This window comes from Erythranthe guttata, chromosome 3 (genome assembly GCF_056151865.1).
Source record: "Erythranthe guttata isolate IM_541 chromosome 3, IM_541, whole genome shotgun sequence".
Classification (NCBI taxonomy): Eukaryota; Viridiplantae; Streptophyta; class Magnoliopsida; order Lamiales; family Phrymaceae; genus Erythranthe; species Erythranthe guttata.
This window is the reverse complement of record NC_142535.1, coordinates 17181305-17204660: the sequence shown is the minus strand read 5'-3', so window position 1 is coordinate 17204660 and position 23356 is coordinate 17181305. Positions and strand designations below refer to the sequence as shown.

Below are 23356 nucleotides of genomic sequence, written 5' to 3'. Positions count from 1 at the left end.
CGAAAACTTTGAATATTTGATATATACTAATACTAATACTAATACTAATACTACTAATAATAATAATTATACTGATGCAAATACTGATGCAAATACTGATACGTATACTCATAGTAACACATATACTGATAAAGATACAAATACTAATTGTAATGATACTCATACCGCCACTCATGCAATGCACATGCATTAAATCGTAAAAATGATAGAATTATCTCAATCATGATTGAGGGATAAAAGTTTTATACTTGAGGTGTACATGATAATTAAGTAAATTACATGTTGATAAGAGAATAATCATTTAATATACATTCGATCGTTAAACTTTTAGCCGAATACAAATACAAATATGGATAAGTGTCGATATTAGAAAATAATCATTTAATAAAGAAATTTGATAAGTGTCGATATTAGATTATTAGTTAATCATTAACAAAGACAAATATGGAACAAATAAATACAATAATATATTTACATAATAATTGACGAAAAATATAATATTTTTTGAAATCATGTCAAAAACTTTACGATAATTGATTATTCATAACCGAAAATTTATATAATAATAGAGTTGGAAACTTATATACAAAATTGCATGTTTACGATGCATCTTGTATCGCCAAAAGAGAAATTTGCATACGACATAAAAGGTTTAAATTCCAATGCTTGATATAAGTATAAACATTTGAAATTACCTAAACCCGACCTATGTGAAAAACCCACTACAAAGCTCAATATAATGCATACACATTTTGAATCCTACCACACTTTTCAATTGAATAATCTTCTTGTCTGGATATAGCATTGTCGATGTAAACCAACTCATTGTCGAGTTATTAATGATTAGTTTTGTGGTATATTACACACCTTGTTGAGATTATGAAAAAAACAAAAGAAGAAATGAAAAAAGAATAACAAAGATTAACTATGAAAAATGAATATCAACAATAATAAAAATGATATAACAATGAAGAAAAATATCAATAATAACATAAAAATAAAAATAATAACTAATCACAATAAATAACAATAAAAATAATAACGGAATATTATAATATTTACAAACCACAATACGTATTTTACGAAAAATAAGAAAGACATAATGAAATGGAAACAAATTTAGAAGAATAAATGGAAAAAAATAACAACAAATAATGAAAATTAATATCTAGAAAAAAGAAATAACATCGAACTCCAATTAATGTTCTTAGGATGAACAAATAAAAATTTGATTGAGTAAAAAACAGGGGAATAAATCATGAAAACAAAGCAAACAAAAAAAAAATGATTGGTTATGAGCCGGCGATATAAAAATATGAGTGAAAATAATGGAGTATTAATAGTGTTTTTTTAGATGTGGTGTAAAAATATCTTTTTAGATTTATACATGTTAGGCAATTAAATTATAAATTGATATTAACAATTTAACATAATTTGGGAATTAACAGCTCAAATTTATGGACTGATTGATGATTGATTGTAGTAAAAAATCAATCAAAAATCGTGATTGGTATATTATATTGAAAATGTTGGTTTATTAACATAATAATTCAAATTCTTAATTTAAAAAACTGGATATAAATTATTGGCTATAGAAAGTGATTTTTTGGTTATTGGCTATAGGAATCAATTATGTGTATAGGTAAAAAAATTTGAAATCTTTCCTTTTTGAGTCATAAATTAAAATGTTAAAATGAAATAGAAAAAAAAAACTATTATTCAATTATAAGTCTACTTTTCTCAAAAAAAAAAATGTATAGCGTATACGTGGATACGCATATATTAAAAAAAACTGCATATATAAAATGAAAACTTGGACAAAAAAGTATATAAATACAATTAAAAGAAATTATGATGCCAAGTTAAAATTAAATGAAAATTGTGGGATAAAAATTAGAGATGACAATCCTTAATTGTGGCTTTTGTCTTCATATATTGGGTGCATTTGATATACACCCCTAGAATGGAAAATATATAGGGATATGTCCACCCCTAAAATTCTTTCTTTGAGATAGCCCCTGGAGATGCAAAAGTACTATTGTGCCCTTAAGTGCAATTTTCGCCCAACTGCATTCAGTATTTCCGCCCCTACATTCAGCATAATGTTGAACTTCATTTAGCATTTTGGGCCAGCATTTATCATTTTTATAGATTATTTTAATAAAAAATATAAAGTCTTATTTTATTATTATTTTTTATATATATCGTATTTTTATTTTTTTAATTTTTTAATTTTTTTTAATTTTTTTTTTATTTTTTTTTTAATTTTTTAAAATTTTAAAATATTTTTAATTTTTTTAATTTTTTAAAATTTTAATTTTTTTTTTAATTTTTTAATTTTTAATATTTTAATTTTTTTCAATAAATCTATTGTACTGAATTGACTATATATGACTACAGTATACCACAGTCATGTATAGTTATATGTAATCATATACTGTCTTTTTACCCCAAAATTAATCTAAACCAACAACAAAATTCACAATTTAATCTTGATATTATAAATTAACTAACCCAAAAAAAAATGAAAAAACACAATCACATGCATATAATCTTCAAAACATGAACACGCATTACTATACATTAAAAAACACACATACATATAAATATATGTTACTACACGTGACTATAGTTATATACAATTATCTATAGTTATATAAGCGGCATAAGTTTGGAGTACTGTAGCATGAATCCAACTTCACAAAGGCACTTCATCGAATTTTATTCTCCGCATGACATAAAACTATAATAAAAGCAAAACCTGCGACAAAAAAATACGAGTTAAATAGCAAAATGGAACATGTGAGTTAGATTACATGAAAAATACAAAAAAAACATGATTTTTTTGTTGATAAATTTACTGAACTAAAATCGACTACAAATGACTATAGTATACTACAAGTCCAATATACAGTCATGTATAACTACATGTAGTCATGACTATACATGACTACATGTGACTGACTATATATGGCTGTATATGACTAAATATAACTGTATATTCATCTGACTCAAATTAACCATTTTAGTAACCACTACTGGTTAAATTTCTATTACAGACAAACAAAGCTCTCACACATTAGGCATTTCAAATCATCTTCAAATAAATACAAAAAAAATACATATAATTTATAATAAAAAAACCAAATTACATGAAAAATACAAAAAAAAAACATGATTGTTTTTGTTGATAAATTTACTGAACTAAAATCAACTACAATTGACTATATTATACTACAAATCCTATAACTAGTCATGTATAGTTACATGTAGTCATGACTATACATGACTACATGTGACTGACTATATATGACTGTAGATATGACTAAATATAAGTGTATATTCACCTGACTCAAATCACCAATGTAAGTAACCACTTTTGGTTAAATTTTCATTGTAGACAAACAAAGCTCACACTTTAGGCATTTCGAATCATCTATAAATAAATACAAAAAATAAATTACATATGAATTATAATAAAAAATCAAATTAATCCAACGAAAAATATTTTAATATTAATTGTTCACATATCTTCAAAAACATAGTAGATCTGTGTTTTTATTTTTGGTAAATGCAGTAAATATATACAAATCGAACACCACCAATTCCAGATCTGAAATTCTAGATCTGACTACACATCGTCGGATCACACTTTAAAATTTTCGAACTTAGTTGATTTTCATAAAAGAAAAACAATAAAATAAGGTGAAATAGTGAAAAGAATTCAGATCTTAAAAAATAAATTAAAAATGGATGGACATTCATAAATTAAAAAAATAACTTAAAAAAATGAAGTGAATGGTTTAGTATCGAGTTCAAGGCGGTGGGAGGAGCAACGACGCAAGGGGCGGCGGAGCAGCGGCGCAAGGCAGTGGTGGAGCAGCGACAACGCATGGAGGTGAGAGGAGCAGCGACGACGGCGGCGTAAGAAGGTGGGGGAGCTAGCCGCGACGGTGGAGGGTCGTGGGTAGCCACAGAGAGTGAGATGAAGAGTGAGAAAGAAAGAGAAGAGAGAGAGAGAGAGTTAGAGAGAGAAATGAAGAGGGAGAAAGAAAGAGAAGAGAGAGAGTGTGTGAGGGGAAATGACGGCACAAAATAAAGGGGAAGGGGGTGGGAGAAAAAGATTAGGGGTTAGGGTTTTAAATTATAACTAAAAGGTCAAAATGGGTATTTTAATTTGCCTAGGGGGGTCTATCAAATTAAGTTTAGAATTTGGGTTTTTGACTAGACAAGAAAAATACATAGGACCTATCCCTATATATTTTCAAAACTAGGGGGTTATCCCATATTTCCCCTTAAATAAAATCAAAGCATTACATAAAAACATGATATTTATCACTAATTAATGGATCGTGATTGATTGGCTTAATTTAAAATTAATTTTCGAATTTGGTGGAAGAAAATATGTTATATAGATAAATTTTATATTTATAAAAAAATGTATATATAAATTCATAATACATTCAAATTAAAAAAAATGAAATATACACACTTTTAATAAAAAATAAAATTTTGATAATAGATTGAAATTGATATATTAACTTTAATTCAAATTTGTAAACATCTAATTCTATAAATATAATACAATTCAAGGAATTAATACTGAAAAAATACGAAAATATATACGAATATAAAAAAATCAAAAATATATAGATAATATAAAAAAATTGAATATTCATACATTAAAAATTGAGTTTTCTGAATTTTTTAAATATATAGGCAGAAAATATATTTCGAAAATTTTAAATATTAAAAAGACAATATATTTCGAATTTGTAGGAAATTAAATGCATGAATATATATATATATATATATATATATATATATATATATATATATATATATCTATATGTGTGTGTGTGTGTGTGTGTGTGTGTGTGTGTGTGTGTGTGTGTGGTATTTTTTAAATGAATGGACAAATGTTATATAGGAAAGAACTTAAAAACATACCAAGATTAAAATGCCTAGTAAGCTATTGAGTACTATACATCATCAATTGAGTGACAACTAAGCGATTTGAACAAATGACATATGAATTTGCCACATGTCATTCAATGAGGGCATATATCATCTTTTTATATAATATATAGATTTCAATTTAAAACATTATTTACAATTACATAATTGATTGGAAATAAAAATAATTAATTAAATAAGTGCAATGAACAATCATTTCTATATTCTCAAAATTAATCAATAAGAGGAATTATAGTATAACTATTTTAAATAATAAACTCATAAATTCTAGATATTAACTATAATTTTCATGTAATCTTTTCAAAGAATCGACGATTCTCAATCATATCTCTCAATTATAAATAAATTGTCATTGTTTTGAAACCTTTAAGAAACAACTTCCTTGGATGCATTCATTTGTTTTCAAATACTAATAAATTCCACACAAATTGCACGTAAGTTGCACGCAAGTTGCACGGATCATATCTACTTTTAATTCCATTTTCTGTAATCAATCTCCTTTTATTGATATAAAATATATTTGGAATGTTGACATATTTTAAGATATTTGTGATATTATTATGTTTAATTTCAACATGTCAATTTTCTATAATTATTTTTCTTAATCACTTTATCTTTTAACTATAAATTTGATGGTGCATTTACAATATTTGCTTTAATGTTTCATATATTGTACAATCACTACTTGGTCCAAAAAAATTGAAGGAAAAAATCCACCAAAGAAATTAATTGTAGTCCTAATAGTTAATAAGGAGGAAAAAAAAAAAAAAAAAAAACCTTGTTCATCCATGGCGGTAACAGCTATCCTGATAGTCATCATCCCGGTGGCACTTGTCATCCAACCGTTGGCGGCAGAAGAGGAACTCTTCGAGTGCCACAACTTCCACATCGGAAACTTCATTTCACCGGCATCCCGCTGAACGATGGTGTCTTGCCTGGTCAACAACATTGATCTAGGGCTCACCACTATAGGTCTGGAGAAGTAGTATGTGTACGATTTTTCAATCATAACACTGATCTAGGGCTCACCACAATCCAGTCATAACAACAAACATTAATCTAAACAACTAAAAATAAGTCTGAAATAAATAGCATAACACCACCCAAAGCCACAACCACATGAAGCTGTGATTTCGGCTTCTCCGAGGCTCCGAGAGTGACGATAAGATGGCCTTGATTAGCCGCGTCACAAACGCGCCTAATCTCGCCGCTGTTGCCGGTCTTCACACCGATCCGGCCCATCTTCACCATTGAGGCGGCGAAGTCCCGCGCGAAGGTCGAGTCCTCGACCGCGTACATGTCGACAACCGAGCGAGTAACCCTATCGTCGTATAGGATCGCATCCGACGGCAACACGGAGAATCCGCTCCAGATGTTGCGAAGACTCTGGTCGTCGAAAACAGTGCTCGTGACTTGGTAGAGCGGGGTCCTAGACAATATGTCTGCGCATCTCGGGCACTTGCTCTGGAGAGACGGTAGCAAGTCCGAACTGATGGCCGGATCTGAAGCGTTGACTCCTCCACCGAACATGTAGAGTCTATCTGTAACGAAGAAGCAAGCGATAGTTCCGATTGTATGTGCTCCCCCTACAAAGTAATGACGTGTAAAATAATAATAATAATAATAATAATAATAATAATAATAATAATAATAATAATAATAATAATAATAATAATAATAATAATAATAATAATAATAATAATAATAATAATAATAATAATAATAATAATAATAATAATAATAATGATTATTATTATTATTGGGGCATGGACAAGGCTATTATTGCACGAGTCTTCGACTCTTTCAGTGGAACTTGCCACGGGGCTTCGTACTACTACGCTATGAAGCTACTACTCGGATTCTTACCGTCCCAAAGCTTTTGTGAAGAAATATGATTGGGAGAACATATGAAGTTCCAAAAACAACCGGTGTAGTACTATAGGGCCTAAGGGATGGACTATTTTTTTTTCTGTTTGATGTACAAGTAGCAGTGCTACTATATTAAAATGCTTCTCTTAATTTTAGATAAACTGTCATTCTGATTTATATCTTTTTTTTTCTTTTTTTGTTTAATTTTTTTAATGTTGTTGTAATATTTGAATTTCAATAATTAAGCTATTATTATTATCATTATTATTATCATCATCATTATTATTATTATTATTATTATTATTATTATTATTATTATTATTATTATTATTATTATTATTATTATTATTATTATTATTATTATTATTATTATTATTATTATTATTATTATTATTATTATTATTATTATTATTATTATTATTATTATTATTATTATTATTATTATTATTATTATTATTATTATTATTATTATTATTATTATTATTATTATTATTATTATTATTATTATTATTATTATTATTATTATTATTATTATTATTATTATTATTATTATTATTATTATTATTATTATTATTATTATTATTATTATTATTATTATTATTATTATTATTATTATTATTATTATTATTATTATTATTATTATTATTATTATTATTATTATTATTATTATTATTATTATTATTATTATTATTATTATTATTATTATTATTATTATTATTATTATTGTTATTATTATTATTATTATTGTTATTATTATTATTATTATTATTATTATTATTATTATTATTATTATTATTTTTATTATTATTATTATTATTATTATTATTATTATTATTATTGAGTAATAAATTCCACTATGTTTTTAATATTGGTTAATGGTAGTTTATGAGAGTATAATTAAAATGATGTATGTGTTTTCAAATACTTAGTAAGTTGCACGCAAGTTGCACGTCATTTGCACGAGTAGGTCTATTGATACTTCCATTTTACCTATAGACAATATCATTTTATTGATATAATATATATTCAAAATGTTGAAATAGTTTAAGATATTTGTGATATCATTATGTTTAATTACTCCATGTCATAATTATTTCTCTTAATTAGCCTTGATTTATCTTTTATCTATAAAATTGATGTTGGATTACAATAATTTGCTCTAATTTTCATATCTTACACAATCACATACAATCACATACAGTAAAACCTCGATAAATTAATAATGTCGTTTAAATAATAAAATTTCCCGATCCCGACTCGGGGACAACGTGCTAAATTAATATTCGCTACATTTATAAGATAATACACATTCAAAATTTTTAGGAAGCCCCATATAATTAATATATAAATTGATAATGCATAAATTTTTTTTTAATACATGGTACAATACATATTTTATAGATCTATGAAGGCTTAACACAATATAATTTAATTCTCGCTTGTTTCTTGTTGAAGTTCACATTATCATCAATCTCGTCCCTCACTTTTCTTAACATGGTTAAAACTTTCAGTATAGTTTTCTCATAACTCAACATAAATCGTTGTATATTATTGCTGCTATAAGAGCTTCCGTTCGTAAAACGGGCTCTATAGCGCATTGAACGAATGGTACAATGAATAATATATACATAATTTTTTTTAAATATATGTATTTATTGAAAATAATAATAAAAGTAATTATATAAATTAATAAGTGATTAATAATTTTTAATAAGTTAATATTTCACTAAATTAATAAAATTTTAATGGTCTCAACATTATTAATTTATAGATGTTTAACTCTATTTCCTATGGCATGTATTATTGGCCTTATTTTTTACTCGGTCACGGATTTTTTCCAACATAATTACTAGAATCCTTTGCTTTGGTCCTTCTAGTTGTACTCATAGATTTGATATAGGGCAAATTACGGCCACCTCTAAGATATGATCAAATTATGAAAAACTCGTATTTTTTGGGTAATTACAATCACCCCCTCTTTTTAAATATTTTTACATAAAATTTATGTAATTCGGTTATTTATCGAACCAAATCGTATATCCACTTCGGTAAACGGTATGAAATATTAGCGTACCGAAATTTCGGTTCGATTTTACCTATTTAACACCCCTAAATTTACCTCTGAAGGAATTGTTTCGTAAAATAACACATAGTTGAGGAGTGACTATAATTTTACCAAAACATGAGTTTTTTTTTTCTCGTAATCTGACCATAACTCAGACGCCGACATTATTTGCCTTTTGATATATGACCAAATAAGTATTGATCATTCAAACAGATCACTGAACGCAACAGATAATTCAATAACTTGTTAATTTTAAAAAGACAAAGTACATGAAATAAAAATAACTCAAAGTTTATTAGAAAATGGCAAATTACGTCCCACACCCTGAGTTATGGTCAAATAGTAGAGTATGGGGAATAATTTCTTCACTCCATTTTGATGATACAACGAAGCCCTTCACCTTTCAGCATCAGTTCGAAAGCCTTGTTAATTTCAGCAAACGGCACCTCGTGAGTTATGAACTTCTCCACTTCAAGCTCCTATACATTAATAATTCAAAAAAAAACAAAAATTAAAAAAATTATTCGACGAAGCGTAGAGGAATCGAAATTCGAATAAAAAACTAACCTTGTTCATGTACATTTCGACAACCCCTGGAAGATCGGTGCGTGGTTTATAGTTACCAAAGAAAGTACCCTTTAAAGTCCTCTCGTTCAAGAAATTCACCGGGTGAGTTTTGAATTCCGAGTCTTTATGAGGCACACCGACGAGTACAGCTACTCCCCATCCCTAAATTGAATTATAATTTTTTATTTTTTTTTAAATTGATTTTTTTTTCGATTTTTAGAAATATTAGCGAATGAAAAGTAAACATACATCGTGAACACATTCGAATGCGGAGATCATCGCGTTGATGTTTCCTGTACACTCAACGCTTCGATCTACTCCTCCATCTGTCATCTCAGCTATCACCTATTTTTATATAAATAAAATTCAAGAAAATTAATTTGTTAATTTAAACAATACATAATAGAGTGATAATTAATATAACTCAATTAATTTATGGATCAACCAACCTCTTGAATTGGCTTGGTATAGTCTTTTGGATTCACAAATTCAGTCACACCAAATTTCTTTGCTGCATAAAACAAAATTAGCACAATCAAATTACGTATCGATTCTTTTGTTCGAAATATAAATACTTTGGTGCAATTTATGAATTGTATACCTTCTTCAAATCTGCTAGGGTTCAAATCTATACCAATAATTCTCGAAGCACCAGCCAATCTTGCTCCTTCTGCAGCCTGAAAATCACCCAAATTATATTTTTTTTGAAAATGATTTATTTCTTAATTGTATGATCTTTTCTGAAATCGGAAACGTACACCAAGCCCAACAGCTCCAAGACCGAAAATAGCAACCGAAGAACCCTTTTTCGGTTTAGCAACATTCAACATAGCACCAAGCCCTATAAACAAGAAAAGCAATCAAGATCCAATTTTTTTTTAATCCAAATTTAGTCTCGCAAATTAATCATAATGTATCGATCAATAGATTAATTATACCGGTGGAAATTCCACAGCTGAGCACGCAAACTTTATCGAGAGGGGCGAGTGGATTGATCTTGGCAAGACAGCCAACATGAACGACGGTGTACTCGCTAAACGTGGATGTCCCGATAAAATGGTAAATCGGCTTTCCGTTAATCGAAAATCTCGATTTTCCGTCATTAATCATCACTCCCCTTTCTGTGTTGATCCTTAAAAGGGTACACATGTTGCTCTCTTCGGATTTACAGTGAGCACATTCTCCGCATTCACCCGTGAACACCGGTAGAACGTGATCGCCCGGCACTAATTCCGTCACACCTTCTCCCACACTCTCCACAATTCTATATTATATAGTCAACATTAAAAATAAAAATAAAAATTTGCAATGTTTGTTTGAGTACTAATATGTAATAAGTTGACATCATTAGGAATAAATTAACATACCCTGCTGCTTCGTGACCGAAAATCCGAGGAAAAACAGAGTCTTGCGCCTGAAAAAAAAAATCAAGAATCGAAACAGGGGAGCTCTCATAAGTACTAATTACAGTAGAACCTCGTTAAAATTAATAACCTCGATTAAATAATAGTTTATCCCGATCCCGACTCGATGAAAACGTGTTAAATTAATAACTCGATAATTTAATAATTCGTAAATTAATAGAATTTCCCTGGTTCCGACTGCATTAATTTAATTTATAGAGGTTTAATTTTAGTACTTCAAATTCAATTTTCAAGTTTTTATTTTTTATGAATTAATTAATATACTAGGTAATGAATTTGTTGATTAATGAATTACCTTGGCTTCCCAGAAGTAGACATCGGTGTGGCAGAGGGAGGTGAAGAGAATCCTCAGGCGGACCTCCATTTTCTGCGGCGGCGCCACCTCAATTTCTTCAATCACCAGCGGCTTTCCGGCTTCCCATGCAACGGCAGCTGCAATGAATCAAAGATTCACACAACAAATAAAAAACCCCATTGAAATTTATCTGCGTAATTTTTGAAGGGTATGAAAAAAAAAAAAAAAAAAAAAAAAAAGATCGCACCTTTGCATTTTATGACCTGACCGGCGGTGGCTGACGACGGCGGCGGCATCTTCTTGTGTTAAAGATTGATGTTTTGTCTGAGTTGTTTATGGTTATGAAATCCTAATTTATAGAAGAAATAATTAAGCCAGATAGATTAAATTACAGGTTTTGTAAATGAATTATTATCTTAAAAATCTAAAAATTGATCACAGCTGACAGCTGGTTTTATTTTACCACTTTAGTAGAAGGGGAAGGTGGTATCTGGTTTTCCGTTATCTGTTTTTAACCTAAAAATTCAAATGTTAAAATTATTGCAACTTGATAATTGTTTTAGTACACCTTTTACAAAAATATCTAGACTAGGATTTTTACTTTTGTTTTTCATGACCGACGTGATATTAATCTTTTAATAGTGCAAAGCTCGTTCGGGGCAAATTAGATACTACAACTGGTTATTTATACTAGGTGAATTTGTACCGTAAATCTATACATAATTGCACATACGCTACACCAATGTGTATATGTGCTAAGTGAGTAGTTATTTAATTAAATCTACGGTTCAAATTCACCGAACGTAAATAACCAGATGTATCATCTAACTTCAGAGCTTGTTCGGTTACATGGAACAAATCGAGCTGTTAATTCTTTACATGGATAGTCTAAGCTTCATTTCATAGTAATTTCACTTTAGCCTTATAATTTAATTTTTTCTCCATATTAAGTGTCACTTTAGAATTTCAAAGGAACTTTACCTGAAAAACTAATGAAGAGTCTGAGAGAAAAATTTGTAAATTTGTCAAATTATTTTTTTTTAGTGCAAAATCAACATTATTTAACAACTTTCTTAATTAATTAACGTGCAACAATCTTAAACAATATTTAATATGAAATGGATGTAATAATTAATTACTTAAATAGTTAATAAAAATAGTAAATTCCACATTCCTCCTTTACTATGGCTGGATATCACTTTACCCCCTTATACTCTCAATTGCATCGATTTGCACCCTTGTACTTTGGTTCGATATCACCTTACCCCCTTCTACACTCAATTCATCGATTTGCCCCCTTGTACTTTTCTTCGATATCACTTTACCCTCTTTTACTCTCAATTGCATCGATTTGCCCCATGTACTTGAAAAATTGTCTCAATGTGGCCTCGCTGTTAGTTTTCAGACTTTGGACCTTAACACCATTTGATTTAAGTCTGAAAATTACTAAAATTTCACACCTCCAATTTAAAAAAAAAAATGAAAAATAAATAAATAAAATAATAAAAAAATTCAAGACAGCGAGAAAACATAGTCCACGACGACGCCAGCCACAAATTTTCTTTTTTTTTTAGTAATAATTATTTAACCTGGGAGGGGTGACTTTTTTGTAATTTTCAAACTTAGATCAAACGGTGTTAAGGTAAAGGTCTGAAAACTAACGGCAAGGGCCACATTGAGACAATTTTTCAAGTAAAGGGGGTAAATCGATGCAATTGAGAGTAGAATGGGGTAAAGAGATATCGAGCCAAAGTACAAGGGGGCAAATCGAGGAATTGAAAGTAGAAGGGGGTAAAGTGATATTGAACCAATGTACAAGGGGGAAAATCGATGCAATTGTTATTTTTTAAAATATTTTTAATAATCTCCAATTTTTCGGGTCCTATGATCTATAATCCAGGACATTATTTATTTACAATTACATAGGCCCGCCCAATATGAACCGGACCAAATCACTACCCATTTAGGGCCCATATTCGTATGTTGTAAGAAAGCCGTACGACGACAAAACCCGAAGAGAGAGAGAGAGAGAGTGTGTGTGTGTGTGTGTGATTGATGTCAGATGATGTTTGTTGCACGCCGCCCGTCATTTCACTTTCGGCATTGTCGAAACTCCTATGCATACACACCCAAACAGTGCCGGCTATTTTCCAGCAGCATTTCACTTAACCCCCCTAACCATTCTACTAATTACTATTTACTCCTTCCTAATTTCATTTTTATCATTTAAAAAAAAAATTACAAATCAATAGTATTCCTTTTTATTTGGAAATCACTAATTTCAAGTATTTCATTATTTGTATATATATACATACATCTCAATATAATAATTAACTTAAAAAGGTATACCAAAAGCACATATATATAGCTAGACAACCTTCATCATCTCTCAACCATTAATTCCTCATCTTTTTATTCATATTTCTAGAGAGAGAGAGGGAGAGAGAGAGAGAGATGATAAGCACAAATGACTTCTACAACGTGATGTGCTCAATGGTGCCACTATACTTCGCAATGCTGGTGGCCTACGCCTCCGTGAAGTGGTGGGGAATATTCTCGGCGGAGCAGTGCTCCGGCATCAACCGGTTCGTGGCGGTGTTTGCGGTTCCGGTGTTGTCGTTCCACTTCATCTCTCAGAACAACCCTTACCAAATGGACACCAAATTCATATTGGCCGACACTCTCTCCAAATCACTCGTCCTCGTCTCGCTATCGATTTGGTGCGTATGTAAAGGCCAAATCGACTGGCTAATCACTCTCTTTTCGGTATCGACTTTGCCGAACACTCTTGTTATGGGCATCCCTTTGCTCAAAGCAATGTACGGCGACTTCACTACATCTCTCATGGTTCAATTAGTCGTTCTCCAATGCATCATCTGGTACGTACGCATTGTATACTATATACTACATCTGTTTCATATTAAGTGGCGATTAAGTAAAATGAACACAAATTATGAAACCTAATTAATATAGTCGACTTTTTAATAGAAAACCCCTAAATTAACCTTTGCAGTACTATTAAAAGAGCTCTTAGTAATCAATTAATGAATTTGAACAATCTATACTAAAGGCTAAACTTGGTAAAAAAAAAAAATATTTTCTTGATAACCTAAAGTGACACTTAATATGGATTTATTTTGGCCGAAAACGCCACTTAATATGAATCGGAGATAATATATTTAATATATATTTACATTATTTTTCATGTACTAAACGTCTGAGTGTGTGTTTGTGTGTTTTTTTTTTAATACAAGTCAAACAAATGGGGCAGGGTAGAAAGTGAATGGAATTTTTAACCTAATTATGAAAAGCTGTGTATTTAAAAAGGTGTAATGAGCTTCTATGTAGCATGCAGATTTGAATAGGATAATTGTTGACTTTTTTGGCTTTTGTTTTGACCCACTAGTGTCTTTTCATCTTTGGATTCCTCAAAAAAAATAATAATTTTAATTATAATTAAAAAAATATATATATTTGGTTCAATTAACTGTATTTTATAATAATATAATTTGAATGGACGCAGGTATACGCTGTTGCTCTTCCTCTTTGAATACAGGGCGGCGGCGATACTTATCCAGACGCAGTTCCCCGGACAAGCGGCGGCCGCCATAACCAAATTCGAAATAGACAATGACGTCATCTCACTCGACGGGCGGGACCCACTTCTCACCGAGTCCGAAGTCGACGACAACGGCCGTATCCACGTCCGGATCCGACGGTCCACGTCATCGGCCGCCACCTCCGTGGGGCCCACCCCCAGGGGTTCGAATCTCTCCAACGCCGAAATCTTCTCCATCGGCACCCCGCTCGAGTACGGGTTCGGGTTCCGACCCGTCAGCCCGGCCGGGTTTTCTGCGGGCTACGCCTCGTCGGATGCTTATTCTCTGCAGCCCACGCCGAGGGCTTCGAGTTTCAACGAGCTTGATTCCGCCGCCGCGAGCCCGGTTGCCGGGAAGATTTTCCGGCAGCCTTCTCCGGTGGTGAAAATGGTGTGGGAGTCCCCGGAGGAAGGACACGGGTTCGGAGATGTTGCGGGTACGTACGTTGTCATTACATTTTTATTTTATTTTAATATATATGGATTAATTGGGTTTTAATTAATGAATAATTAATAAATAAATAAAAAAAAAGGAAATTAAACAATTACAGTTGCTGCAGAGAGAGGTAGCTATCTTGCATGTACATATTGTCTAAAAGATTCTCCCAACATAGTTTTCGTTATGTCATATATCACCCTGTCTTGACCAGACAAAATTGACCTCACTCAATTTCTTGAAATTAATTAATTAATTTATTGTATAATATCACAAGAATTTAGATAATTAATTGTCCTATCTAAATTAAATACATTCATGATTATCTCAATTGGGATTTTCTTATATTATTTATTTTTAACTTAAAAAAAATATTTATTTTTTTGGTGGGGTTGGTAAATTGAGGGGAGAGTATTCATTTGTGTAAATGGAGAGCATAATTACTAAAAAGCACGTGTGTTTTTAAGTGGGATTGTTGTATGATTGCTCCTTTGGAATTTATGTAATAAGACAGTCTGATGATCCTCCCCCACTCTATTTTGTTTGCCCCTTTTCTGCCTTGTACTTATTTTTAGCCACATTTTATTTTAATTATGTGCACTTTTCTAGGCTCCAACTTCTATGTATGTGTTTGTGTGTGTGTGTGTGTGTGGATATATTTAAGTAGGGACAATAAAATATTAAGATTTTAAGACAGGTGGGTTTTAATTATTATGTGTGAAATTTTCAATAATTTTAATTAGAAATACAAACAAAATGTTTCGAGTGTGTGTGTGTGTGTGATTAATTAGTAGTAATTGGTAATATGTTGTTATAGAGAAAGATCTAAGCTTCAGAGATTGCGGAAGGATTTCAGTGGAACAAGGATCAGACATGAAGGAGACATCAACCAATCAGGAAATGCCACGTGCCCTAGTAATGCTAAGGCTTATACTAATCATGGTTGGAAGGAAGCTTCTACGTAACCCCAACACTTATTCCAGCGTTTTAGGCCTTTCTTGGTCTCTAATCTCCTTTAAGTAAGCCTAATTAATTACTTTCAGCATTTTTTTAATTTAAATAAATACTTAATTAATTAATTAATGATTTTTTCAATCGACAGATGGAACGTGGGAATGCCAAGTTTGGTTAAATACTCTGTCAAAATAATTTCAGATGCAGGGCTAGGAATGGCAATGTTCAGTTTGGGTACTTACTATTATTAACTAATTAAATCCAATAATGTTTGTTATTAATTACATTCTAATTTAATTTGTCTAATTAAGTGTTGATGAAACTGAAGTTGCAAAAATATTATCAGGGCTTTTTATGGCACTTCAGCCTCGATTAATAGCATGCGGTACGAAAATGGCGACAATATCGATGGTGATTAGATTCATCGGAGGCCCGGTTTTGATGTGCGCCGCTTCTTTCGCCGTCGGGCTTAGAGGGGTCCACCTTCACGCCGCCATAGTTCAGGTACCTTTTAATTACATATTTAATTAGCAGCCTTGTTTTATTTTAAGTACGAACGATTAAACGAGGCGTAATTTGAGTGTAGGCAGCTCTGCCCCAAGGGATTGTTCCGTTTGTGTTTGCACGAGAATACGGATTGCATCCAGACATACTAAGTACCGGGTAAGTACGAACGATTAAGTACTAAACTCCTTAATTACACACTCGGAAATCAAAATACAGTAATTAATTAAGGCCTTTTTTTTTTTCTTCTTGTGTGAATGCAGGGTCATTTTCGGAATGTTGGTGTCGTTACCAGTAACTCTCCTGTATTACATATTATTGGGCTTATGAAGGGTAATAATCTGGTGCGATGCAGCGCGAATAATCGATGTTATCCAACTACTACGTTTTATTTATTTATTATTGTATCACTACGTTTTGAACTGACAAGAGAAAAATGTTACGTAAAAATATGTCTTTTCGGACAGCGATAGAGAAAGCGTTGCGTACATTTCGGTGCAGCTATGTTAAGGTGTTGCCCTCGTTGATCAGTGTCCGAAAATCATCTCCTTTAAAGAAGAGAATGGTGAATTATGTCCGTGAACTTTTGCATCTCTCCACACAGTTATTCCTGAGGAAATAAATATGCATGAATAAACAGTGAGAGACGATTTGTCGATTTCTAGAGCCCAATGTATCAATAACTATAGAGCGCACCTATCCACGCAAGAAAACCGAACGAAGAAGCCAGGAAAAATTCCCGGCTGATATTGTTGAAGCTGTAGCGACAGAAAATTACGAGTTATTAAAAAAAAATCGATAATCGTATAAGGTTGCGTGTGGAATCGAAAACGAAAATTACCAGTACAGGCATATAAGATTTCCCCATCCATAGAAAACACATGACCAAGTCGAACCAGTGAACCTGCAGATTGACCGTAGTTCTTAAATTTGCATGCAACGAGTTCTTATTTAACGACTTAGATTTTGTAATTATGGAAAAATTACCACATTAAATCCCGGATAAATAGTGCTCGTGGGATCAAAAGTCCGTTGCCAATCATGGCCAATAGCATCGACACAGCCGATAAACCTTTCACATTTTCAGGATTCAGAATATTTGTCCACTGCAAAAAAAAAAAAAAGAAACAATCAGCTTAACACACGAAATAAATCCCGAGAATTAATAAATTAAAAAAGGAGATAACCATTTGAGAAACAGGCATCCACATGAATAGAAGAGTTGCGGTCCACCCCGATACAAATCCAAGAATCCCGATGGCTTTCTCCGAGAGCTTTCCCATACGAGCCTGAATTTTTTTTTTATTAAAAATCTGCAAAATTAGAGAATTTCGAACTAAAAATCCTTACTAGAAAAAAAAAATTGTATATTTTTGTTCACCAGAAAAACAGCAACAACTGCAGTCGAAAAGGCGATGAATCCAGGCAAGACAGTGTGTGGAATATACGGTACGAATGTTGACCACATGACCTGGACATATACATCACAGTCAACACCGATCGCAAGAATTATTAAGAGTAATCGAATAAAAATGTTTTCTTTCGGTGACGGAAATGTTTACTTGTGGAAGTGCAGAGAGACCGCCAATTGTAATAAATTCTTCCCAGAAATGCCAGATTTCTCCATCGAGCAAATGAAAATATCTCATAAAATTTAAAACGAGACCCGATGCAATCACTATCGAAGTGACGATAAAATGTGGGAGCGGCATAGCGTCGGCGATAACAAGCTGCAAGATCACTGCATACATTGATATAACTCCTAACATTTGGACTACCACCGCTTCGGTTTCCCTCTTCTTTATAAAGTACGAGAGCAATGAAATATTTCCGAGTAATCCAGTTAACATACCCTAAAATAAACGAGCAATAAATATATATATCTTAACAGTCGAAATCGTTGGAACAGTAATAAAAGGTGTCGAAAATAGTACCAGCCATGGAATAGCTAAAAGGGCTGATTTATTCCCTGCCAAAAGATTCCGAGTATTGAGAATAATCTGAGGCAGTTGTAATAACAGAAACGGCAAATTTGCAGCCGCGGCAAATTTTGCTGTAAGAGAATCCCATTGGTCGAAACTCTGGCCTCTCACCTGTGATGAACCCTTTATTTTATTAATTAATTAAAAGGTAGATTGAAATCATTAATCGAAAAACAAAATCATTCGACTTAAATCTTGGAGCTGAGTATACCTGATTAATCAGGTGTGTATCTTCTGAGTTAAGAGCAGAAACTGGTTTGAGCCTGTAGCAACAAACTGATTGGCCGGAAAAGATCGTTTTCTTCGATTGAAGTTTATTATTTACGATTCGTCGAAAGTGTGATTCAGTACAGACGAACGACTCCAATTTTTTTGGATTAGAACTGAACGAACAACAGTGAGATGGCCAATAATTATGCAGCGGTACCTTATCCACGGAGAATAATGAAGCCTCCATTGATTAATCGAGCATTTGACGAAATCACACCTACTCTAAATCGTAATGAAGAGTTTGTGGTAGAACCGAACCGATCCCGTTAAACATGAATCGGTGGATGTATGCAGATGACATGTGATCTTAATTCTGTTACCTATTACCAGAACATACACAATCATAAACTTGCCTATAAAATGAATTCTGAATTGGATTTATGTGGTAATTTACATACAAAAATTTATGATGGATTCAAATACATGACAATGTATCAATATCCATCAATTGCTAAAAACAATAAGGAGAAGAAAGAAACAGCAGTTTCACCAACTCTTGTGGGCATTTCGACAAACAGGTAGAAGGCAAAACCAAAAAGACTATTAACAGCACATATATCAGTCAGAAGCAGCTATTAATGTACCAATGAAAGAAGCAGCTATGGCATTGCGAGCTATGTGCTGGACTGGAAGACGCAATTATTGCCAAATTTTATTTATTAATATTAATATAACTCGTGTGTGTGCGTGTGTGTGTGTGTGTGTGTGTGTGTGTGTGTGTGTGTGTGTGTGTGTGTGTGTGTGTGTGTGTGTGTGTGTGTGTGTTTATGTGGATTCTTGAAATCCAAAATCTGATCCGGTTGTTGGGGGTGGCAGATGGGTTTACAAAATCCAACATTTATTATAAGAGAAACAAACTCTGTATCGTACAGCAATTTGAGCTATTATTTACTTGTTTGTATAATAAAAAATCCACTTGTTATTTTTTTATTTTTTTTATTTTTATTTATTATTAACTCAATGCTTACGTCATTATTAATCAGAGTGATGAAAATTGAAATAGAAAATAGACAAGTTTGATACAAACATCCTCGGACATTCCACTTATAGGTATATAGACACTAGAATCTTGTCGGTTGACCATTGTACACACACCAATGTGTGTGTTGTGTGAAAAAATTAGGGTGGATTTATCCATTTGCAATCTTGATTTTCAAATTTATTTTAAAAAAATATAAAAAAATGCAGTCAATATATTAATATTGTTACACAGTTAAATAAGAGTGTTTTAGTGATTTGTTCCTCTCTCTATAGTGTATACACAAATACAAGAATCAAGGAATCTCTCAAACAAGAACCAAAAAATAAACAAAACAAAAAATACAAAAAGAATATTCAAAAATTATTCCTTCACTCTGAAAGCAGGAACGAAAAGAGAAGCTCGTTCCACATATCGGGCACTCCCGGCAAACACCAATGGCTACAATCGGGTACCGTTGGATTATCGCTCCACGTGCCAACATGAGCATCGCTCCGAAACGCACCCATTTTAGTAACATGCAAGAGTCTTACATTAATCGGCACATTTTTCACAACGTTAATTATTGCATCAGATATCGAGCTCGTTTGTCTCCCTTTCACGTCGTGTGTTGGTCTGATTGTTACTTTACAGTTTTGACGGGTCCCACTACTGATCATATTATAAAAAAAAACGATATTTTGTTAGAAGACGATATATGAAAATATTATATATATATATATATATATATATATATATATATATATATATATATATATATATATATATATATATATATATTGGATCAAGAGATACGATAACGTACATCCAATGAGTTGATTCGAATGTTCGGAAGAAAACACGGGTTCTGTTTGGATTGACCGAATTCTCGACCCACGATTGCCAGGTGGCGAGTGCGACTCTGAAGGCGTTATTTATCGACATTCCGAGCTTCATCTTTCCACCAATCTGAAAATACCAACCCCTGTGATCTGAAAATCCATATTAGACGTAGTTTGTAATGAAACTTCGACTAAACTAAAGATTGGAGAAACAAGAACAACTACAACTCCATAGTTTCTAACTTTCGAGTCCAATTTAACCTCTAGTTTCGATTTTAAACCTCTAGTGCAAATTATCTCATTTCGGTAACCAATCAAAATTCAAAAGGCAGTTTTACAGACATCAAAACAATTGCATACACTGATTAAAAAATCTATGTTCCAGACGGAAATATCACTTATAAGTCGATAGTATACGTCCATAAACGATACACACATAGGTCAACGTATGATAATCACAAGATAGTACTAGTAAGAGCAAGGTCCTACCGAATCAAGAAGTTTAGTCGTTGAGAAAACTCAATAAAAATTGATTCTTTATTCGTTTATCGAGAAGAAACAAAGACCAAAATGCATCCACGAGTAAAATTCAAATATAAGTACCAATGTGGATCCGATAATTTAACTCCAATTTACCATTACTCATAATTTTTTTCTGAGAAAACCAAATAAAAACGGACCAAAACAAGAAACCACTTACATATCAAACAGTTTCGTCGGTGTCCACCAATGCCCCGAATTAAAAACAAGCACATCCGAATCAATCCACTCTCCACTAATATCATCCAATTGGTCCAATTTCAACGCGGCCTTCACTCTCTTAGGCGAATGCCTAGGCACCAAACCAGGCTGCACTAGAAAAACCGACCGATAAAACTCGACCGTAAAATTAAACGGCCCAAACACAACACCCAAATGCCTAATCTGCTTCGTGATCTCGTTACCATTGATTTCGTAAACACTCGATTTATCCTCAACACCGTTCATCAGCATACAAACCATCGATTCCCACTGAGTCCGACTCAACGAGTCACCAACAAAAACGATCCTTTTGCCACGAAGAAACTCCAATACAGCACCCACATCGAATCTCGGAATTTCGCAGTTTTGGGGCTTCCATCTCCACTTGAGATACCCTTGATCATTTCTACCGTTACCCAAACAATCGAAACCCCGTTCCATAAACGGGCATTGCGACGCGTTGTATAAAGGGTAAGTTTCGTCGATTACCCATTTTCCATCAAACACATTGCAACCCTTGTTCAAGAAATCACTAGACCTACTACTATTGCTGTTGCTACTACTAACACTATCCCGATTCCGATTATCCGAATCGACTACTTTTTCGTGAGAGGGTAACATGAAAAAATAGCTGCACCCCATTACTACAAGAAAACATAGGAATGAACCAACCATGAGTAGTGCAGTTAAAGATTGAAAAATTGAGCTTTTTGTGTAACTCCCAGATAAAAACTTCACAGCTTTCTTGAAGGTGGGATTCAAATGACCAAAATAACCCCAGTACAGTCTCTTCATCTCTGCGCTCATTCGCAGTACACGAAGCAGTTACAGAACAAAAGATCTGATTTTTATCATCAAGAAATGAACTTTACTCTTTGCTAAAATGCAAAATTAGAAAAGCTTTTGGGATCTTACAGTTGTTTCAGAAACTGGGCTGCTGTTGATTATGATTAGCATACACAACAGGATTAAAGAATGGTGAAAATTAACCTGGTTGTTGTTGTTGAAGCTGAAGGAATGGGATTCAAGAACGGGGAAGAGAAGGGTATTTTGGTAACTTCAGGTTAGCTGTAGGTGCTAGATTGATGATGTCTGAACTAAAGAGATGTTGTGCTGCTTTTAACTGATGTGTGGTGAATTTTCTTACACGGTTTGTCATTAAATAAGGGTTTGGTGCTCTTCTGAGTCAATGCGAGCAGTTATTTGTTTGAATCTTTCGTTTTTTATCGAGTTTTTTAAATTGTGTCCCGAGTTTGGATTGTTGGGCAATTGAATTGAATATCGATATGATTTTCGACTAGATCAGCTTACATATTATGGCATTGTGCAAATTGGTCTTAAATTTGTTTTGAGTTAAAAGTGAGAATGGGTAATGAAAAGATCAAGATTTGGAAAGAGCCACAATTACTGAATTAGGTTATAAACCGGCAAGTTTAGTTTGCTATTTTAGATTTTGTTGACACTGAAAAGAGGAGTCTTTAATGAATCTTTTGGTAATTACATTTTGGGCACTATACTTTTTTGGTGGCTTGCCAGCTGGATACCACTCCCCCACCTACTACTTTTTTTTATTTTATTATTTTTTTTTTTTTTTGAATGAAGAATAAATCTCTCAAAAAAGAATGAAGAATAAATCCAGTAATTGTTGGTTTTTTTTTTCCTCTTTTTTTTTAATCTTTTTCAAATTGGTTTTTTGTAGGCACGTCCTCGACCATAGACCTTTATAAATCTAAGTTCAGGTGTATTTTTTTTTACACATAAGTCCATAACTTACACCGATCTTATCAGGAAGGACAAATTACTATTTTATGACCTTTTGCCTTCACGTGTAAGTTGCGCATTAACTGAACCCTAAGCGCACAATTGCTTTTTTT

At 32.2% G+C, this 23356-nt stretch overlaps 4 protein-coding genes across 6 annotated transcripts; 1 reads left to right on the top strand and 3 right to left on the bottom strand.

Annotated features, from left to right (window-relative positions):
- Positions 1–9129: 9129 nt before the first annotated feature.
- On the bottom strand, positions 9130–11725 carry LOC105950780 (alcohol dehydrogenase 3). Its single transcript, XM_088815804.1, has 11 exons — positions 11661–11725; positions 11445–11546; positions 11198–11334; positions 10846–10892; positions 10417–10742; positions 10237–10319; positions 10080–10155; positions 9928–9989; positions 9728–9823; positions 9479–9640; positions 9130–9390 (listed from the first exon to the last, which is right to left on the bottom strand). Exons 2-11 carry the CDS (start codon positions 11491–11493, stop codon positions 9277–9279), a joined length of 1152 nt encoding a protein of 383 aa, XP_088671930.1. The 5' UTR covers positions 11494–11546; positions 11661–11725; the 3' UTR covers positions 9130–9276.
- Positions 11726–13558: 1833 nt separating this feature from the next.
- Positions 13559–17267, top strand: PIN6 (Auxin efflux carrier family protein). Its single transcript, XM_012974079.2, has 7 exons — positions 13559–14076; positions 14721–15232; positions 16049–16250; positions 16334–16419; positions 16532–16689; positions 16772–16848; positions 16953–17267. The coding sequence occupies exons 1-7, from the start codon at positions 13652–13654 to the stop codon at positions 17017–17019; spliced, it is 1527 nt and encodes a 508-aa protein (XP_012829533.2). The 5' UTR covers positions 13559–13651; the 3' UTR covers positions 17020–17267.
- LOC105950711 (maltose excess protein 1-like, chloroplastic) lies at positions 17076–19814 on the bottom strand. Of its 3 annotated transcripts, none has more exons than XM_012974082.2 (10): positions 19526–19814; positions 18883–19261; positions 18624–18782; positions 18252–18542; positions 18071–18160; positions 17877–17978; positions 17677–17795; positions 17531–17593; positions 17386–17447; positions 17076–17299 (listed from the first exon to the last, which is right to left on the bottom strand). In XM_012974082.2, exons 2-10 carry the CDS (start codon positions 19126–19128, stop codon positions 17217–17219), a joined length of 1215 nt encoding a protein of 404 aa, XP_012829536.2. In that variant the 5' UTR covers positions 19129–19261; positions 19526–19814; the 3' UTR covers positions 17076–17216. The 3 variants fall into 3 exon arrangements, with proteins under 3 accessions (XP_012829536.2, XP_088671929.1, XP_088671928.1); XM_088815803.1 differs by having other exon boundaries at positions 19436–19755; XM_088815802.1 differs by having other exon boundaries at positions 18624–18794; positions 19436–19752.
- A 302-nt stretch (positions 19815–20116) lies between these two features.
- LOC105950710 (protein trichome berefringence-like 7) lies at positions 20117–22654 on the bottom strand. Its single transcript, XM_012974081.2, has 3 exons — positions 21442–22654; positions 20726–20884; positions 20117–20571 (listed from the first exon to the last, which is right to left on the bottom strand). The coding sequence occupies exons 1-3, from the start codon at positions 22287–22289 to the stop codon at positions 20292–20294; spliced, it is 1287 nt and encodes a 428-aa protein (XP_012829535.2). The 5' UTR covers positions 22290–22654; the 3' UTR covers positions 20117–20291.
- Between the last annotated feature and the right edge of the window lie 702 nt (positions 22655–23356).